Source organism: Pleurodeles waltl, chromosome 12, assembly GCF_031143425.1.
Source record: "Pleurodeles waltl isolate 20211129_DDA chromosome 12, aPleWal1.hap1.20221129, whole genome shotgun sequence".
NCBI classification, from domain to species: domain Eukaryota; kingdom Metazoa; phylum Chordata; class Amphibia; order Caudata; family Salamandridae; genus Pleurodeles; species Pleurodeles waltl.
This window is the reverse complement of record NC_090451.1, coordinates 30,177,714-30,197,355: the sequence shown is the minus strand read 5'-3', so window position 1 is coordinate 30,197,355 and position 19,642 is coordinate 30,177,714. Positions and strand designations below refer to the sequence as shown.

At 49.0% G+C, this 19,642-nt stretch overlaps 1 protein-coding gene across 2 annotated transcripts in view; it reads right to left on the bottom strand.

Moving 5' to 3' along the window:
- The window catches only part of LOC138268239 (granulocyte colony-stimulating factor receptor-like), a 103,975-nt gene that overhangs the window by 36,954 nt on the left and 47,379 nt on the right, over positions 1-19,642 (bottom strand). For both annotated transcript variants that reach the window (XM_069217703.1, XM_069217702.1), the window contains 5 exons: positions 13,163-13,341; positions 6,596-6,755; positions 6,082-6,164; positions 2,877-3,096; positions 780-983 (listed from right to left, as the gene is read on the bottom strand). In XM_069217703.1, the coding sequence (XP_069073804.1) occupies positions 780-983; positions 2,877-3,096; positions 6,082-6,164; positions 6,596-6,755; positions 13,163-13,341 (846 nt within the window). The remainder of the gene's footprint in view (positions 1-779; positions 984-2,876; positions 3,097-6,081; positions 6,165-6,595; positions 6,756-13,162; positions 13,342-19,642) is intronic.

Here is a 19,642-nt window from a genome sequence, read left to right as displayed (position 1 = left end):
CTATGAATGCAGGAATGGAGGCCTGCAAGGGACAGCAGCGTTTGCACACGCAAAAGGGAAAGTTTAAAAAAAAAAAAAAAAAAAAACAGTATGTCCATTAATTGGACAGGTGCTCTTTTAAAAAAAAAAAAAGATTTTTGTTTGGAACACTAGACCTGTGCCTGCTACCCCTGAGGTGCCAACATGATCCCCAAAAAATAATCTGTGCCACAGGGACAGCTTCCCCTTTGTGAACCAGTTCCCACTCCAACTCTGGGGTCGGTTACTGGTCAATGGTTTGCCCCCACAAATGCGGTCATGAACAATTGTTACATTAAATTGCAAATCCCAAATAGAGGAGGGACATCACTTTCATGAATGCCAACCCCCCCCCCCCCAAGCCCCCCTGACCATCACCACCACCACTTGAAATGTCTAATGGATCACAAACCCCTTTTGGAAGTCAGGAAATTATTGATGTATTCCAATCTGGCATCCCAAGTGTGGAGGGGGTTCCTCCTTCACGACCCCTCTTTTTAGTAATTCTTATTGATTTGCATAAGTCTATTTACGAGTTGGAAGAATATTCAAGCTCGTAAGAGGGTTACTATGATCAAACAAATGTTTGCAGTCATTGATTTTTTGTGAATATGAAGCTCTGAGGTTTGGATGGTGTGTGCTGCAATATTTCAGAAATGCTCCTAATTAGTGAAGGTTTCCCATGGCTTCTAGAGACTATAATTTGTATGGTGCACACCTTAAAATAAATAAACCAAATTCATGTTTGAAAATCACTGTACCTCGTACCACAGCTTCGGTGATGTTTCCCTCTTTGGTCTCCCAGTGGCTGAGACCACTTCCATGCTGCGTGGTTACCACCAACCACTCCAGGACATGGATCGAGTCCTCGGTGAGACCCATCCTGAGGACCTGGGACTCCCACTGCATGAGAAGAGCGTGGTCGCTCACCGTAGAGACCAGGACGGGCAGGCGAGCAGGAAGGACTGGAAGAGAAGAGAAGATGAAGAAACAGAACAATCTCCAAACATCTAGACAGCCACAGTTCTTCCAAGCAACAAGTGGGATCAATGTATGGATGTTTTAGAGAGAATTAAGCGATCAGTATCCCTTTTTACAAGCAAATCCACTGGAAGCAATCTCCCTTAGTTTGTGCAAAAGAGTAAACTTCTGGTGAACACTTGAACACCCTGATAGCATGCTTAAATAGCAGCAAAACCTCACATAGAGAAGAACAAACTGTCGAAAGAGGATCAAAGTAAAAACTCAAGCTTCACAGGAAACAAAGGACCACACTCCAAAGTAAAGGAGATGAATTTCAGGAACAAAAAAGAAAACTTTCAGGAAACAGGATCAATCCCCAGGAAGAAAAGGAACAAACTCCCAAGAAACAGAGGCTCAACCTCGTAATAGACAGAGGAACAAACTCCCCAGGAAACACAAGATCAAACTCCCAGGTAATAAAAGATTAAACTCGCCAGGAAGCAGAGGATCAAACTCACACGAAACAAAGGACGAAACTCACAGGAAACACAGGAACAAATGCCCATGAAACAAAGCATCAAACTCCCAGGAACCAGAGGCTCAACCTTGCAAGAAACAGAGGAATAAACTCCCCAGGAAACATGGGATAAAACTCACCAGAAACATAAGACTAACTACTCCTTGGGGACTTAAACATCCCCCTCGAGAACACCAACAACAACACCACTACCACCCTGCTCCATAACCTCTCCAACCTCAGCCTCAAACAGCTCATCACGACATCGACCCACTTTGCAGGACACATACTCGACCCTATTTTCTCCGCCAGCAATCACGTCTCTTTCAGCCACACCACCGAACCCCACTGGACAGACCACCACTGCATCCACTTCTCCATCAAGAAACCCACAACACACCAACACCCACAACAGATCCCCCACCGCAGTTGGAACAAGGTCACCAAAGACCAACTTATCGCTACCCTCTCCCACAACCCACCCATCGACACCACCGATATTGATGCAGCTGCCCGCAACTTCAGGCAATAGGTCAACACCTGTGCCTATACTCTCGCCCCAGTCAAGAATCCCTCCAATAGACGCACCAATAGAAAGGCCTTCTGGTTTACCACCGACCTCCACGAATGCTGCCGAAGACTTGAAAGAAAGTGGCACCAAGATCAGACACTGGACAACCACACAGCCTTCAAAAACGCCATCCGCAGACAACAACAACTCATCCGAGCTGCCAAAAGGAGCGCCTTCAAAGACTGAATCAACAACAACGCACACAGCCACAAGGAGCTCTTTAACGTCGTGCAGGATCTCTTCAATCCCAGCTCCAACTCCAATGCCATCCCGCCATCCCAAGACCTCTGCGACTCCCTAGCCTCCTACTTCCACCGCAAGAATGCAGACATCCACGACAGCTTCAGCACCCAGAACCCCCGGCAACCACCAACATCACAGATTCACCTCCGACCAACCTCCTGCTCTCATGGACCCCCGTCAACAACAACGACACTATCGCAATCATATACACCATCCATTCCGGCTCTCCATCTGACCCCTGCCCTCACCACATCCTCAACAAAGCAAACTCCGTCATCGCACCCCAACTACGGAAGATCATCAACAGCTCCTTCAAGTTCGACACCTTCCCAGGGAGCTGGAAATACACAGGGATGAACGCCCTCCTCAAAAAACCCAAGACGGACCCAAAGGACCCATACACTTTAAGGAAGGTTCACAAATGTCCCCACACGCCTCAGGGGCACTGGTCCACTCTCGTACTCTGCAGACCCACACACCAGTGGAGTACCACTCACTACAGTACTCTGAACCGCAGGGCCTCATTTCAGTGGCCGCTGCGCCCTCTCGCAGGGTTACACCCACCTCCTTGGTCGGCCGCAGGGATCACCAGCTTGGCGGCGGGAGACTCTCCCAGGGCGGTGAAGGCTGTGAGGAGGACGGTGTGCTCCCGCCTGGAGAGGGACAGAGTCCACCGGAAGGAGTCTGCAGGACGCTCGGAGGGAAAGGCGTCCCCCTCCTCCGTCGCCTGAGAGAGGACGCGGTACCCCAGAATCCTCCCGTGGGCTTCATTCTGCTTCAAAGGCTAGAGTCGAAAGAGGGGGTGAGGGGTGGGAACCACAAGGAAGAAGAGGAACAGAGATTGAGAAGAAAAGAAACTGAAACAAAAAAAAAAATGGGAAAGACAAAGGTACTGGGGATGAGGAGGCTTGGAGATCGAGGAGGAATTAGGAAATGAGATTTCACTGCTTTGGGGTGTCCCTGGGTTTAAACAGCTCACCAGTCTTGCTGAATTACAATCCGGATATGCAGTGCCGGGAGGCAGCCCAACCAATGGACATCACTGTGCAGAGCAGGGGTCTTCACACTGGGGGGCGGACTCCCTGGGGGGGGGCCTCAAGTGATCCCAGGGGGTGCCAGGCTCTGGCCAATACAAGCAATATGCTGATAACAGGGCTCTGTAATGGGCCATCACTAACTTGTGTCAATTATATCCAAGCTGGAAGTAAGTGTCCAAAGGGAAGGGACTCCAAATACTCTTCAAAACCCCCACTTCACCCCCACTTCTAATAATCACACTGTGGATACTTTCACACGGTAGTTAGTCCTGCCTGGCGTGACTAGAATGTCTGGTATCATGACTGCATTTTTAAAACAGCATCAGAACTTAACTGCAATGTTTAAATAACTCTAGACCTATTTAAACATTGCAGATTTAATATAATAATTGTGAATAATTTGGAGGGGGCGATGATTTTTTGTTTCCCTCATGGGGGTGCGTGCGGCATTAAAACATTTGAAGACCACTGGTTTAGGGGAATCAGCGCCCAGCCTCAACGCTGTCATTTTTGGGGTCCTCTCTCGGCCCTGAAGTCGCCATCATGGGTGACGTCAGAACTCTGACCTAAATCTGCCATATTGGGAGCGTCAGCACCCCGCCACCACTGTGCATTGTCTGGGGTGAACATTGCCTGTACCCCGATATGCTCTGAGAGCAGCGGTGTTGCTGCATGGATCAAACGTTACTCTCGGGTATTTTCCAGGGTAAGTGGAGTAACCGCAATAATTGTTTAGTTGAATAACAGGTGAGTGATTTAGGAGTTTTTTTAAATGTGCTTATGTTGCGTCACACCATGACAAAGCCAATAGGTGTGAGAGGAGGCCGCAGACTGCGCTCACCTCTGGCACATGTAGATGTGCGGGGGGACGGGGGGAAGCAGGACAAGGTCTCCCCTCTTTTCTGCGCAGGCAGCAGGTGTGGGTAGTTTTTAAGAAGGACCCTGCAACCTTCGAACAAAAGCCTCGTTTATTGCTTTCCATCTTCCTGTTCTCGGAGCTGGGGGGGCTCTGCTCTCCAGGGGAGTCTCCTGGGCTCGTCTATGACGGATAGAAGGGTCAGGTCTGACCCACCGAGGAGACCTGCATCCCCAGGACCCCCGGAGTGCGGGCGGAAGAGACCCCGCAGCGCCCCGGGTGGCACCGCAGGGCCCGCTGCCGGGTGGCACGGCAGCGGGGTTGGTATGACTTGTCCCCTCTGGAAGCAGCACCACTCACAGCCCTCCAGGGCAAGCTCCGCACCCCTGGCATCTGCCAAGGACAAGTTCCACCTTCGCTTCCTCGGGCTTTTTCCGCACACAAGGCTCGGTGTTGTACCCCCTAAATGTCTCTGCCTGGAGGTGGGGGACCAGAAAGTGTCTCTCGGTCTCTACCTCTTCCAGGGCACAGTCTTAGACCGTCTCTCTCCAGGTCTCACTAGTGGCAGCACTTGCCCTCTCCGAGACTCTCTCTCTCTCTCTCTCTCTCTCTCTCTCTCTGTCTCTCTAGGTCTCACTGGTGGGAGAACCTGCCCTCCCCAAGCCTGACTCTCTCTCTCCTCCTCCCCCCCCTCCCTCTCTCAGGTCTCACTACTGGCAGGACCTCGCCTCTCTGAGACGGTCTCTCTCTCTCTGTCTCTCTAGGTTTCACTGGTGGTAGAACCTGGCCTCTCCAAGACTGCCTCTCTCTCAGGTCGCACTACTGATAGGACCTGGCTGCTCCGAGACACTCTCTCTCTCTCTCTCTCTCTCTGTCTGTCTGTCTGTCTCTGTCTCTCAGGTCTCAATGCTGGCAGAACCTGGTTTCTCCAAGTCTCACACACACACTCACTCTATATATCTTTCTGTCTCTCAGGTCTCACTCTCTCGTCTCACTGCTGGCAGAACATAGCCTCTCTGGAATTCATATTCATTCATATTCTCTCCCTCTCCCTCCGACTGTATCTGCCTCTCCAGTTCCCCCTGCTGGCAGGACCCGCCCTCTCCGAGACTGTCTCGCCCTCTCCAGGTCTCACTGGGCTCCATGGGACTGTCTCTGCCTCTCTAGTTCTCACTGCTGACAGGGCCTGGCCTCCCTGAGACTGTCCCTACCTGTCCAGAGCTCACTGGCCTCCCCGAGACTGTCTTTGCCTCTTCAGGTCTCACTGCCAGCAGGACCTGATCTCTCTGTGGCTGCCTACCTCTCCAGGTCTCACTGGCCTCCCGGAGTCTGTCTCTACCTCTCCAGGTCTCACTGGCCTCCCTGGGACTGTCTCTGCCTCTCCCAGGCCTCACTGATGTCAGGACCTGACCTCTCTGAGACTGTCTCCCTCTGTCTTTCTCTCAAGTCTCACTGCTGGCAGGGCCTGGCCTCTCTCAATCAGTCTCTGATTCTCCTGGTCTCACTGGCCTCCCGGAGTCTGTCTCTACCTCTCCAGGTCTCACTGCTGGAAGCTCGAAGACTGTATGAGATTCTCTGCACCTCTCACAGGACACTCTTCTGGCAAATCCTACCTCTCTGACACCGTCTCCACCTGCGCCAGGTCACATTAGTGCCTGATCATGGCCTCTCGGAGACAGTCTCTACCTCTCCCAGGTGAGACTGCTGGCATAGCCCACCCTCTCTTTGTTTTTGGTCTGAGCAGTGACAACACTTTCTCTTTTCAGTCTGAGGTTTGTGTTTGACGAGCTTCTGCCCAAGGTTTACCTTTCGGACCACACTCAGGTGTTGTGCAAGTTGAAAGTCCCTTACCAGAGATACCCGGCCTTTTAGTTACCTTCCACATCAGCAAGACTTCCCTCCGCCCATCGGCATCTGGCATCATGATTCTTCTCCACAGAGAGGGAGCTCTGGAAGGTGCTTTGAAGAGGAACAAAGAACAAGTAGGAATAGATATAGAACAGAAACCACACAACTTCCAGACACAACATGGGTCTCCACATGTACACATGGGGCAGGTCAGATTCATGACAGGGCAGAATGCCCATTGTACCAGCTAATTAGAAGATGTCTAGGCCATCCTCTTCATGTACACATGGAGCAGTCAGACTCATGACAGGTTGGCTGGATCCGCATTATACCAGCCAATCAGGGGATGGCTAGGCCATCCTCCGCATTTACACATGGGGCAGGTCAGATTCGTGACAGGGTAGGATTCACATTATGTCAGCCAATCAGGAAATGGGTAAGGCATCCTCCACATGTATACACAGGACAGGTCAATGTCATGACAGGGCAGCATCTACATCACATCCAGCCAATCAGAGGATGGTTGTCTTTCAGACCCCTACCTGCTTGTTCCGTCTCCACAGTCTTCGCTGGGCTCCAGTTGCTCCAGTGGCTAAAGGAACTGTGGTACCTTACGCGCAGCTCAATGGTATAGTTGGTGAAATAGGAAGTGTTGCAAAGTCGTTTTGGCGATACGTCACTCTCAGTGGCAGTAAAATGCAGCTTCAAGAGGAAAGTGAGATTTTTTAGAACTTGCAAATACAGGACAAGTGCAAACTTACAGGAGATAAAGAGAAGGGCAGTGATGAAATATAAGGTATGCAGAGGCAAACACAAACCAACCGAAAGTGGCAACATTGAAAGTATCCCACTTCTGACACCAGACACAAGGGTTTTACTGATAGAGGTACATTCTCAGCACACGGAGGGTGCTTAGAGGCCATCACTATGACCATAGGTAGTATTCCCAGAGACTGATTTAAATAAATACAGATATAGCTAGCTAATGCTCCACTTTCCACCACCTGTTGTGTTAAAGTTATTTGTATTGCACTTGGCCACATAACTGAGGATGTTCCAAAGAGTTTAATTCTCACACAAAGAATGCAGATTCACAAAATCAAAGGTTTTGCATCCCTGGACTACTTTGACTTGTGATGCTTTTCCCGATATGTTGAACACAACACAATCAGAAATACTCTTCATTGCATGACTACCAAGTACACAGATTTAACAGACTGGGTGAAATTGCACCAAAATGAATTAATCTGGCTATTGGGTCCTGCAAATAATATTTATGGAGGAAAAAGGGTATGTGGAAAATTAAATATCGGTTGTGTCTTGACTCAAACTATGTACAAAAGGATTTGAAACACTGAGTTAGTCCAGAATGCCAGCCCATGCAACCCAGGCTATATATCTTTTATTAGAGCACCTGAATGCCAGACTGGAAGGTGCAACAATACAATCAGCTTTCAAAGTCACATAGACCTCTTCATCAGGTGATGCTAATAGATAATCATTCAAGAATTAAGGTTGATGATTAGGGAGCATTTTTTTAGACACAATTTTGTTTGTGTATGGACTGGAGTGGTGGAGAGACACAGGATGTACTACAGTGTTTAATTTGGGGGTGGGTGGGTTTAGAGGTGGTTATACCACCACTCATTACTGGGTACCAGGGCATAGTTTTCATGATCAGACGTTGACAAAGAGAGAGAGCGCGAGGGAGAGGCAAAAAGGGAGAGGGTATGCGTAAGAAAAAGGAAACAACTGACAAACGGAGGAATCATGTTGGAAAAGAACCCTGAAAAGTGACATACAGGCAGAAAGAGTAGGGTGGTGTAAGAGAGGGGCATGAGGTAGAATCAAGAGTAGGTAGCCTTGGCAGTCATGAGATAGAGACAGAAATTCATGAGATAAAAAAAAAACTGAAGTAAAGGTTGCTGTAAGAAAGGCAGGAGTTGGAATCAAGACCTGGTAGCCTTGTTATTTGGCAATTCCCGCATTCCGCAGCGCTTGACATAGGCTTCTAAGAAGAAGTTTGAGCCCCAGCAATTATCCTATTCACAATTTAAGTATCATTAGGAATTCACCGTCCTAATTCGTGGTGTTTTTGACTAGTGCTCAGACACAACTGTACTACAGGACGTTTGAGAGGGGTTCAGACAAGTGAGCCATGCTGAAGGGTGTGTGCCAGGCCCTGCTAGGTTCATTCATGCTTCTACTAAGCTGGTCAGGCAAAGGCCAGCACTGCTCTGTGGCTATAAAAAATTCCATCAACTCCTTTAAATCTGTTTTTTGAAGGTCGCCAGCTGGCTAGGTGCGGGGGAGCTTGCGAACCAAAGTACAGGGAAATCTCATTTGATTTTCTATAATGTTTTTTAGGCAGTGTTCATGTTATTTTTATCTGAAAGTAAAGCTGTTTAGAATCCCAGAGCCGGAGCCCTAATACAGATATGTCATAAAAGCAAAACACATTTTCAACTTTGCAAACAAAAAAGAAAACCTACTGTTCACTGCTATATGTTCTCCTCTGTAGAATGAGCAAGAGTTACTAAGGGCCTGATCTAGGTCTTGGTGGAGGGGAATACTCCATCACAAATGTGATGGATATCCCGTCCGCCATATTAGCATCCCACTAAACTCTATAGACATCGTAATACGGCGGACAGGATATCCTTCACGTTTAGTGTTCCATCTGCTGAGATCTAATTCATGCCCTCAGTGCCTAGAAGGGGCGTGATCGAGTTGCAGGAACCACCTACTATTTTTACATGGCTAATAAAGAGTATTCAGTGAATGGTTGGGGGGGGGGGATAGTAGGAGAAAAAATTATGATGTTACCCCCTGGGTGATACAGAAAATCAGAATTGTATTTTTGACCAGAAGGTTGCATAAAACATTGTTCAACAGTCAGCAGAGGGATAATTTGTAGAAAAATCTCAATGACTTGACAAGATTGGATTGCAGGTTCCCTTGTACCTTTGGAATACTTATCTGCACCGTTCTTAAGTTTTCCGTCTGTCTCCGTCGCTATCACATCATAGCGCTTTACATTCACAAATAATGTTGGCGCTTGATGCCCAAGAAGGCGGCTATCAGGTGAGTGAAATATTACCAAATATTTAACCAAACGTATCTGAATTTTCAAAGAGCAAATCTGTGCTCCTTCGAATATGTCCATCAACAGTTTAGTAGATAAGAACATCGCAGGCTTCTCTAAGTTCGCGGCGGCTACTCACCGGAGTAGGACGTACACGCGACCTCCGCAGACACAGGTCCTAGTAGACCTGTGAGTAAACACTGAGTACTGGTGGGCTGCTCACATATTTTGTGAGCATTCAGTCTTTTACTCTGATCATGTGCTGAAAGAAACATTGGCAGTGGAAAGTTTTATACCAAGCTTCACAAACACAACAGAGAGATTGGTGGGTATGTCCAGCACGGGCAGCAGGGGCACAACCTTCTCCAACACAAAGAATAGGTGAAAGATGGGTGGTCGTAGCAGGAGGGGCATCTCCTGACTCTCTCACACATCCAGGACAGGTACAACACAGGAGCCAACATACTTTCCCTCAGTAGTAGCGGCCCATCAGTTACAATGGGGCCGGCAACATCAGTTATCGGCCCTACTGGGGGTGTAAGATCTACCGAAAAGGCGAAAATCACTTTCCGTGCACCAAGAGATCTTGGCTGCTGAAAATAAACAATCACAGGAGGAATCAAGCCCGGAGTTACAGATTCTGCCTGTAATGCCTCATATTAATGGACCCTCAGTGTCCAACCTGCAAAAGGCTGGATTTCCCCACCCTCAGAGGTATTGGTGTCCCTGGTAACTCAGGAAGTGGGGAAACCCGGCCATTTGCCAGGCCACTCTCAATGAGGCCCTGTAGAGGGCGTGAGAGGAGTTACACGGCTGTTCCATGCTCTGTAGACATAAACATATGGAAACAGCCAAACATTGTGTGGAGTTGCCATACATTCATGTGCTCACAGAGGATGAAGAACCCTCGCCTGCCTGGCAAGGCATGGTTCATCCACGGGTCCCCATCTGGCACCGGGAAGCATCCGAGAGAACCACTGGTCACTGCTTCCACAGTCTCCTAGTCTGGATGACGTGGTGTCCCTTATGTCCAAAGTTATGTTCTTCTATTGTTAAACTATCAGATATATACTAAACTTCTGTGTTGATGAATGAAACTATTTTTACTAGTGTCTTCCTACCACAGGATTGAACATAGGCAGGGCAAAGGACCCCGCTTTCCTCCCCATTGGGATCTTTTGTCTCTCAGATATTACCCCGCCGGGCTCAGGCGTATCACATCAGCTACCGCGACAGAGTGCCTGGTTCACAGGGCATGTTATTTGATGTATACTTCGTTTTTTCATAAGATGAGTTAACAGCACTGGAAAGAACCCTTTTTCATGGAACAGACAGATGTTGGGCAGAAACAGAGGAAGCTTCCCTCCTTCAGAGGACAGGTACTCCTAGCGCTACAACATCACACGCTTTGCCCATCACAGGACAAACGCATATTGTATAGCTGCAGTGCAAGCCTTGCTCTCTCACAGAACAGGTACAGCAGGCTATGGGAAGACAAGCTTCCCTCGCATCCAACTGTATAGCTGCAGTGCAAGCTTTGCTCTCTCACACAACAGGTACAGCAGGCTGCGGGAAGACAAGCTTCCCTCGCATCCAACTGTATAGCTGCAGTGCAAGCTTTGCTCCCTCACAGAACAGGTACAGCAGGCTGCGGGAAGACAAGCTTCCCTCGCATCCAACTGTATAGCTGCAGTGCAAGCTTTGCTCCCTCACAGAACAGGTACAGCAGGCTGCGGGAAGACAAGCTTCCCTCGCATCCAACTGTATAGCTGCAGTGCAAGCTTTGCTCCCTCACAGAACAGGTACAGCAGGCTGCGGGAAGACAAGCTTCCCTCGCATCCAACTGTATAGCTGCAGTGCAAGCTTTGCTCTCTCACAGAACAGGTACAGCAGGCTGCGGGAAGACAAGCTTCCCTCGCATCCAACTGTATAGCTGCAGTGCAAGCTTTGCTCTCTCACAGAGCAGGTACAGCAGGCTGCGGGAAGACAAGCTTCCCTCGCATCCAACTGTATAGCTGCAGTGCAAGCTTTGCTCTCTCACAGAGCAGGTACAGCAGGCTGCGGGAAGACAAGCTTCCCTCGCATCCAACTGTATAGCTGCAGTGCAAGCTTTGCTCTCTCACAGAGCAGGTACAGCAGCTGCGGGAAGACAAGCTTCCCTCGCATCCAACTGTATAGCTGCAGTGCAAGCTTTGCTCTCTCACAGAACAGGTACAGCAGGCTGCGGGAAGACAAGCTTCCCTCGCATCCAACTGTATAGCTGCAGTGCAAGCTTTGCTCTCTCACAGAACAGGTACAGCAGGCTACGGGAAGACAAGCTTCCCTCGCATCCAACTGTATAGCTGCAGTGCAAGCTTTGCTCTCTCACAGAACAGGTACAGCAGGCTACAGGAAGACAAGCTTCCCTCGCATCCAACTGTATAGCTGCAGTGCAAGCTTTGCTCTCTCATAGAACAGGTACAGCAGGCTGTGGGAAGACAAGCTTCCCTCTCTCGTAGGAAGCAATAATCTTCCATTCACTGCAGAACAGCTCCAGCAGAGCGGACATTCACAAGCTTTCATCACTCACAGAACATGCACAGTTAAAGCATAAAGCATGATTGACGTGGGTTACAGACCGATCTCTACAGCTGAGAAGAATGTATTGGTGGATCAGTGAGTGAATATGTGAGGTCTGGAACCCTCCTCAATAAGGTGAAATTCCACATCAGCATCCTGAAAGCCCCGCCGCTGTCACGTAGAGACCGGCCATGTGTGTGGATTCTTTCCACATACTGAGGAGTGGCCGGTACCTGGTAGGCTGTTATTTGGAGCAGACCAGGCACAGCCTAAGTAACTACGCTCTACACAGACACATATGTGTCAACTTCTGCAACATGTTGTGAATGCGGGGGCACCCGACTCTGCAATCCCAGCCTCAGCGATGCACCAGTCCAAAGTGTTGGTGGACTCCACTGGTCAGAGGTTCATCCAGACTGCTTTCCCCTGTTGTGTCCAGTGTCTTTGCTGCATAGCTTCGCTGCTACGCTTTGTGTTGTTTTATATTTCTGTTTGGTGTTAATAATTGCTGAGGAGCCCCTGTTTATGCTTCCTGGTGCAACAGAGGCCACCGGAAAAGACCTGGAGGTACACACCTGGTACCTGGAGATACACACATGGTACCCAGAGGTACACACATGGTACCTGGAGGTACACACCTGGTACCCAGAGTTACACACCTGGTACCGGAGTTACACACCTGGTACCGGAGTTACACACCTGGAGGTATACACATGGTACCTGTAGGTACACACATGGTACCCGGGCATGGAAAGGTTATTTAAACAGTGAGATGTTTCAGTCCCTTCTGGGTGACCTCTCCTGTATCCATCACACCTGAAGCTCGCAACATTCAGGTAGATGAAGGATACACTGGGATGTAGAGGGAGACCCTGTGCGGTTCCACACAAGGAGTGGTGTGCATGAGAGGTGCCAGCGTGTGTGCACTGGAGCCTGGCACCCATCATGGCAGGGAGAGAGGGGGTGCACACTTTATGTTTACCAACTAGGGGAAGGGGTGCAAAAGTGGATGCTCACCAGTGTTTAAACTGTAAATAAATACATGCCGGTGCCCAAAGCTCTCCTCTCAAACACGCAGCTGCTGCACTTAAATGTGCGAGCACAGAATACCGAGGCAGCGTAATCATGAAGCCATCTCAGGCCTCTTTTAATCAATTTAAAGCCACTCTCTGCCCCTTCACCTCACGCTTGAAGCTTTCTGCTTTCTCCCATTGTGACACTTTTTAGTTTTTCTCTTCCTGCGTCTTTCCCATATGTGTCTTTTGCTTGCAGTAAATGCTTGAGGCAGAAAAACAAGCGCTGGCCCTCAAAAATAAGTGCCGGTCCTCAGCACCAGAAACAACAGGCACAAAATTAAGCACTGATGCTCGCCCACCCAACGGCAGTACAAACCATTCACTTGTTTCTTCCAGGCCAGACAGACATTCTAAGCCATCACCTTCCTGTGCAAAGTGTTGCTCCTCACCTGTCGCCAGGGCTCCGCCTCCACAGCCTCACCCTCCACCGTCTGCTTCTGCTCTCGGTATCGAACCTCATAATCGGCCTCTTCTTCGGGGAGCAGCCCGACGGCCGGGGGCCTCCAAACCATCAATAGACACCTCTGTGAGGACGCCACACTCTCAATCTCAGGTGGGCCAAGCTTCACTGGAAGAACAGCGAACAATTACTCCGATGTGCGAATAACCTCTGCAGTGGCAAGTGAGGTAACCAGGCCAGACCACCCCTGACCCGCACACTCCAGCCCAGACCACCCCTGACCCGCACACTCCAGGACAGACCACCCCTGACCCGCACACTCCAGCCCAGACCACCCCTGACCCGCAAACTCCAGCCCAGACCACCCCTGACCCGCACACTCCAGCCCAGACCACCCCTGACCCGCAAACTCCAGCCCAGACCCCCCCTGACCCGCAAACTCCAGCCCAGACCACCCCTGACCTGCAAACTCCAGCCCAGACCACCCCTGACCCCCACACTCCAGGACAGACCACCCCTGACCCGCAAACTCCAGCCCAGCAGGACAGACCACCCATGACCCGCAAACTCCAGCCCAGACCACCCCTGACCCGCAAACTCCAGCCCAGACCCCCCCTGACCCGCAAACTCCAGCCCAGACCACCCCTAACCCGCAAACTCCAGCCCAGCAGGACAGACCACCCGACCCGCAAACTCCAGCCCAGACCACCCCTGACCCGCAAACTCCAGCCCACCAGGACAGACTACGCCTGACCCGCAAACTCCAGCCCAGCAGGACAGACCACCCATGACCCGCAAACTCCAGCCCAGAAGGACAGACCACCCTTGACCCGCAAACTCCAGCCCAGCAGGACAGACCACCCCTGACCCGCACACTCCAGCCCAGCAGGACAGACCACCCGAACCGCAAACTCCAGCCCAGCAGGCACCCCCATCAGGGAGCAGGAAACATTCACATATGAGCCATCTGATATGTGTGGCCAACATGACCGCGAAATACTACAATTGAGCAAGGGGTTTGTGGGAGGAAACAGGAGAGACCAGGTTAGGTCCCAAGGCACAGACCATGTCCCCTCAAAGGACTCGCCTACCAGAGCCCAGTCTGTGCTCCTCAGCCAAGCGCACGCCTAGACACTTGGGAAGAGGCTTTGGACTGCCCCAGACTCTGTATGTAGGAGATAAGCATTCACTGGATGCTCCATCTACGTGAGTAATTACAATAATACCCATGTATACAGCACTTACTAATACCTGTAGCTGTGGTTTGCAGCAGGCACATAAGCATCTGTTCTATCTTGGGATGAATCAAACCTGGTCTGGGTTGCACACAGATCTCCGCAGCAATTGCATTAACCGTTAGAGTTATTCTACCTTGAAAGTTTGTGTTTATACAAAGATCTTTGCAGCAAGTACCATTACCCCAAAAGGTGTTTCAAAATGCAGTATGCTGGTTACCACTTAAGTGACCCAGGATAGATTTACTATCACAATTGTCCTTGTTGCCAATTTCTTTTGAAAATATAAACGTATAAGTTGATTGTCAGATTCTACCGATGTTCATGCTTTTTCAAAGGATGGTCGGAAACATACTTAGGTCAGAATCAAACGTTTTAGACTGACAAGCACTGCTCTCATTTTTTGTCCAATGTAAAGCGAGTTAGGTAACTTGGTGTGAGAGGCACCTAAAAGTAACTTTTTCTATATAATCCAAGTCAGCGGGTTTGCTTCTGTAGAGAGACACTGCTCCAACTGATATCTGCTAGGATTGCTCCTACATTGATGCTATCCCTGTATCAATACAATCCAAGCATTGATCCTATCCAGACATATCTACTACCTCAGCATTGATACAATCCCAACATCGATCCTATCCAGACATCACTACTACCTCATCATCGATACAATCCCTGCATCATTCCTATCCAGACATCACTACTACCTCAGCATCGAATCAATCCCAGCATCGATCCTATCCAGACATCATTATTACCTCAGCATTGATCCTATCCAGACATCACTGCTACCTCAGCATTGATACAATCCCAGCATCGATCCTATCCGGACCTCACTACTACCTCCGCATCAAAACAATCCCAGCATCGATCCTATCCAGACATCACTACTACCTCAGCATCGATACAATCCCAGCATCGCTCCTATCCAGACATCACTGCTACCTCAGCATCGATACAATCCCAGCATCGATCCTATCCGGACCTCACTACTACCTCAGCATCAAAACAATCCCAGCATCGATCCTATCCAGACATCACTACTACCTCAGCATCGATCCTATCCAGACATCACTGCTACCTCAGCATCGATACAATGCCAGCATCGATCCTATCCAGACATCACTACTACCTCAGCATCGATACTATCCCAGCATCGCTCCTATCCAGACATCACTGCTACCTCAGCATCGATACAATCCCAGCATCGATCCTATCCGGACCTCACTACTACCTCAGCATCGAAACAATCCCAGCATCGATCCTATCCAGACATCACTACTACCTCAGCATCGATCCTATCCAGACATCACTGCTACCTCAGCATCGATACAATGCCAGCATCGATCCTATCCAGACATCACTACTACCTCAGCATCGATCCTATCCAGACATCACTGCTACCTCAGCATCAATACAATGCCAGCATCGATCCTATCCAGACATCACTACTACCTCAGCATCGATACAATCCCAGCATCGATCTTATCCAGACATTACTACTACCAAAGCATCCATACTATCTCGTTATCAATTATATACAGACATAAATACTACCTCAGCATCGATACTCTCTCGGCATCAACACTATCCTGACATAGACATTATCCTGGCATTCATACTATCCAGGCATCACTGCTACCTCGGCATCAATACTATCTTGGCATGGAAAAAATCCTGGCATTGATGCTATCCAGACATCACTACTATTCCGACATCAATACTATCACAGCATAGGTCCTATCAATACATCACTACCACCTTGGAATCAATATACTATCTCTGCATCAATTCTATCCTAGCATAGAAACAATCCTCTCATTGATACTATCCAGACATCACTATTACCTTGTTATCAGTACTATCCTGCTATCAGTACTATGCTGGAATCAATATTATCCCAGCATTACTCCTACTTCGGCTTCGATATTATCCATGCAGTGATAGTTTCCCAACGTTGAAACTATCAAGACAGGTCTACTATCTTGGCAATGGTGCTATCCCGGCCACAGAGGTATCAGAGCATCAACATACTACCAGGGCATGACTACTATTTCTGCATCACTACTTTTGGTTTACTAAGATCTCTGCTGCTCTGCTATTACAACTGTGTTGCATTATCGCTGCACTTTGAAAATGCCACCGTTCGCGTTGTAACCATAAGTTGTACTCAGGGGGATTACAAGGTCTTTGGTCAGGCAGCGCACAATACTCATCATAACCCGGAGGATCCCAGTGGATTACGGACAATGTTGAATCCGTGTCTACCATCCATGAGTGAACACTCCAGTTTCTGGCCTGGGGGAGATCTTGTGACCTGAAACTCATCGGCTTGAAGCAATGTCAGTTCTGTTGAAACAATGAGCCGCTCTTCTGGACTGGATCTTGCGTACCCCGGATGGTCGTCAGCTCTGTGTTGCAATTGGTAGTCTATGTGCGATTGACATAAGACTAATGCTCATACTTTGCCAGCCAGATTCCACAGTGAGGCCAACCACGGATAATCGAACATGGAGTATTCTCCACATGTTCCAGATTATTCTCGATTCAATCATAAGAACAGTGTCATTGATCTGAATGTGTTGCATTACAATGCATGCCTTTTCCACGTGTCCTTTACGATGCAGATGCCCTCACCATGCATAATTTTATCATGCATGTCAACTTTATGTAGGGTATTTAGGGGGGTGCGGGGAGCTCCACTCTGCTCGCGGAGCTAACAGAGATTTTGGAACTCCACATTCAGAGTAAGTCTAAAAACTCTACTAGCCCCGCCAGCGGAGCAGAGCTCACCCGATGCACTGGAGAACAGTATGGGCTGCACAGCGCAAGTGCAGTCAGTCTGCGCTTGCGCTGTGCAGCCCATAACTGGGCTGCATTGTGCAACAGAGCACAGAGGGAGGCAGCTGCTGCAGGGACAGACTCGTCGATGACGAGAAGAGGAGGACCCCCGGGAGACCCAGGTAAGTCCTTATCTCTTTTATCATTGTCTGTGCACAAACAAGGACTGAAACGCCGGTGAACAACAGGCCTGGCAGCTTTCACGGCCAGATTTAAAGCCAAGGCCGTATGCAGCAAAAAAAGCTGCAGTTTCAGGACTCTTGTGCACCGGACTTCCCCGTGTGCAGTGCACACGGGACAGGCCAGTGCACAAGAGGCCTGAAACGGCAGCTTTCACTGCCTGCAGCCCTCCTGAATGCACCCGATCTCGGAAGCGCTAAGGGTCAGGCCAGGCTGACCAGGACCGACCCTGCTTAGCGCTTTCAAGTTTGGGCAAATTCAGGACTCCGCAGGTCACGGAACTCTGCCTCCATGAAATCCAAAGAGACTTTTTTCAACTCTGTTAAATTCTGCGGAGTCGGACTCCGTGAACTCTGCCCAGGCCTAAAGGTAATATCTATATTTATACATAATTGTAATATTTAATTTGATTATTTTTGTTTTTTGGGGGAGAGGGAACCCCTCAAGCCCCCTTCGTTTTAAATGTACTCCTAACTTTCTTTTACCACTACCCACCCCTAAACCCTAAAATTAAGCATGCCTCCCTTTAAAACTATCCACCTTTAAACTCTAAAACCATTACCTCCCTTTACCCACCCCTAAAGATTTTAAAGATAAAGAGGGCACGCGATATAGTTACCAGAGGGCACGCGTTATAGTTACCTGAGGGCACGCATTATAGTTACCTGAGGGCACGCGATATAGTTACCTGAGGGCACGCGTTATAGTTACCCGAGGGCACGCGTTATAGTTACCCAAGGGCACGCGTTATAGTTACCCAAGGGCACGCGTTATAGTTACCCGAGGGCACGCGTTATAGTTACCTGAGGGCACGCGTTATAGTTACCTGAGGACACACGATATAGTTACCTGAGGGCACGCGTTATAGTTGCCTTAGGGCACGCGATATAGTTACGATATAGTTACCTGAGGGCACACAATATAGTTACCTGAGGGCACGCGATATAGTTACCCGAGGGCACGCGTTATAGTTACCCAAGGGCACGCGTTATAGTTACCTGAGGGCACGCGTTATAGTTACCTGAGGGCACGCGTTATAGTTACCTGAGGGCACGCGTTATAGTTACCTGAGGGCACACGATATAGTTACCTGAGGGCACGCGTTATAGTTGCCTTAGGGCACGCGATATAGTTACGATATAGTTACCTGAGGGCACACGATATAGTTACCTGAGGGCACGCGTTATAGTTACCTGAGGGCACGCAATATAGTTGCCTTAGGGCACGCAATATAGTTGCCTTAGGGCACGCAATATAGTTGCCTTAGGGCACGCAATATAGTTGCCTTAGGGCACGCAATATAGTTACCTGAGGGCACGCGTTATAGTTACCTGAGGGCACGCGTTATAGTTACCTTAGGGCACGCGATATAGTTACCTGAGGGCACGCGATATAGTTACCTGAGGGCACGCGATATAGTTACCTGAGGGCACGCATTATAGTTACCTTAGGGCACGCGTTATAGTTACCTGAGGGCACGCGTTATAGTTACCTGAGGGCACGCGTTATAGTTACTTGAGGGCACGCGTTATAGTTACCTGAGGGGACGCGTTATAGTTACCTGAGGGCACACGTTATAGTTACCTTAGGGCACGCGATATAGTTACCTGAGGGCACGCGATATGGTTACCTGAGGGCACGCGTTATAGTTACCTGAGGGCACGCGATATAGTTACCTGAGGGCACGCATTATAGTTACCGGAGGGCACGCGATATAGGTACCTGAGGGCACGCAATATAGTTACCTGAGGGCACGCGATATAGTTACCTGAGGGCACGCATTATAGTTACCTTAGGGCACGCAATATAGTTACCTGAGGGCACGCGATATAGTTACCTGAGGGCACGCAATATAGTTACCTGAGGGCACGCAATATAGTTACCTTAGGGCACGCGATATAGTTACTTCAGATAACTAGAATATGAATTTCAGTGCTTTTGTCTGTTTGAAACAGTATGCTGTAGAGACATTTTCACCTAACTATAATGTTCCTTCAACCTTTGTTTCTTTCAATGAACGAAGATAGACAGACAGACAGACAGGCAGATACCTTATCCCTACATACCAGGCCTGGTAAAGGCATTGGCGTGGAAAAGACTGTGTGGTAAAGGATGTTTCCCAATTAATCTCAATGCTTCACTTTGTTTGAGCTTTTGAGGACAATAAAGTACAGAAAACTCAAAGGTAGAAACTGAGGAGTTTGTTATTGTTGTAC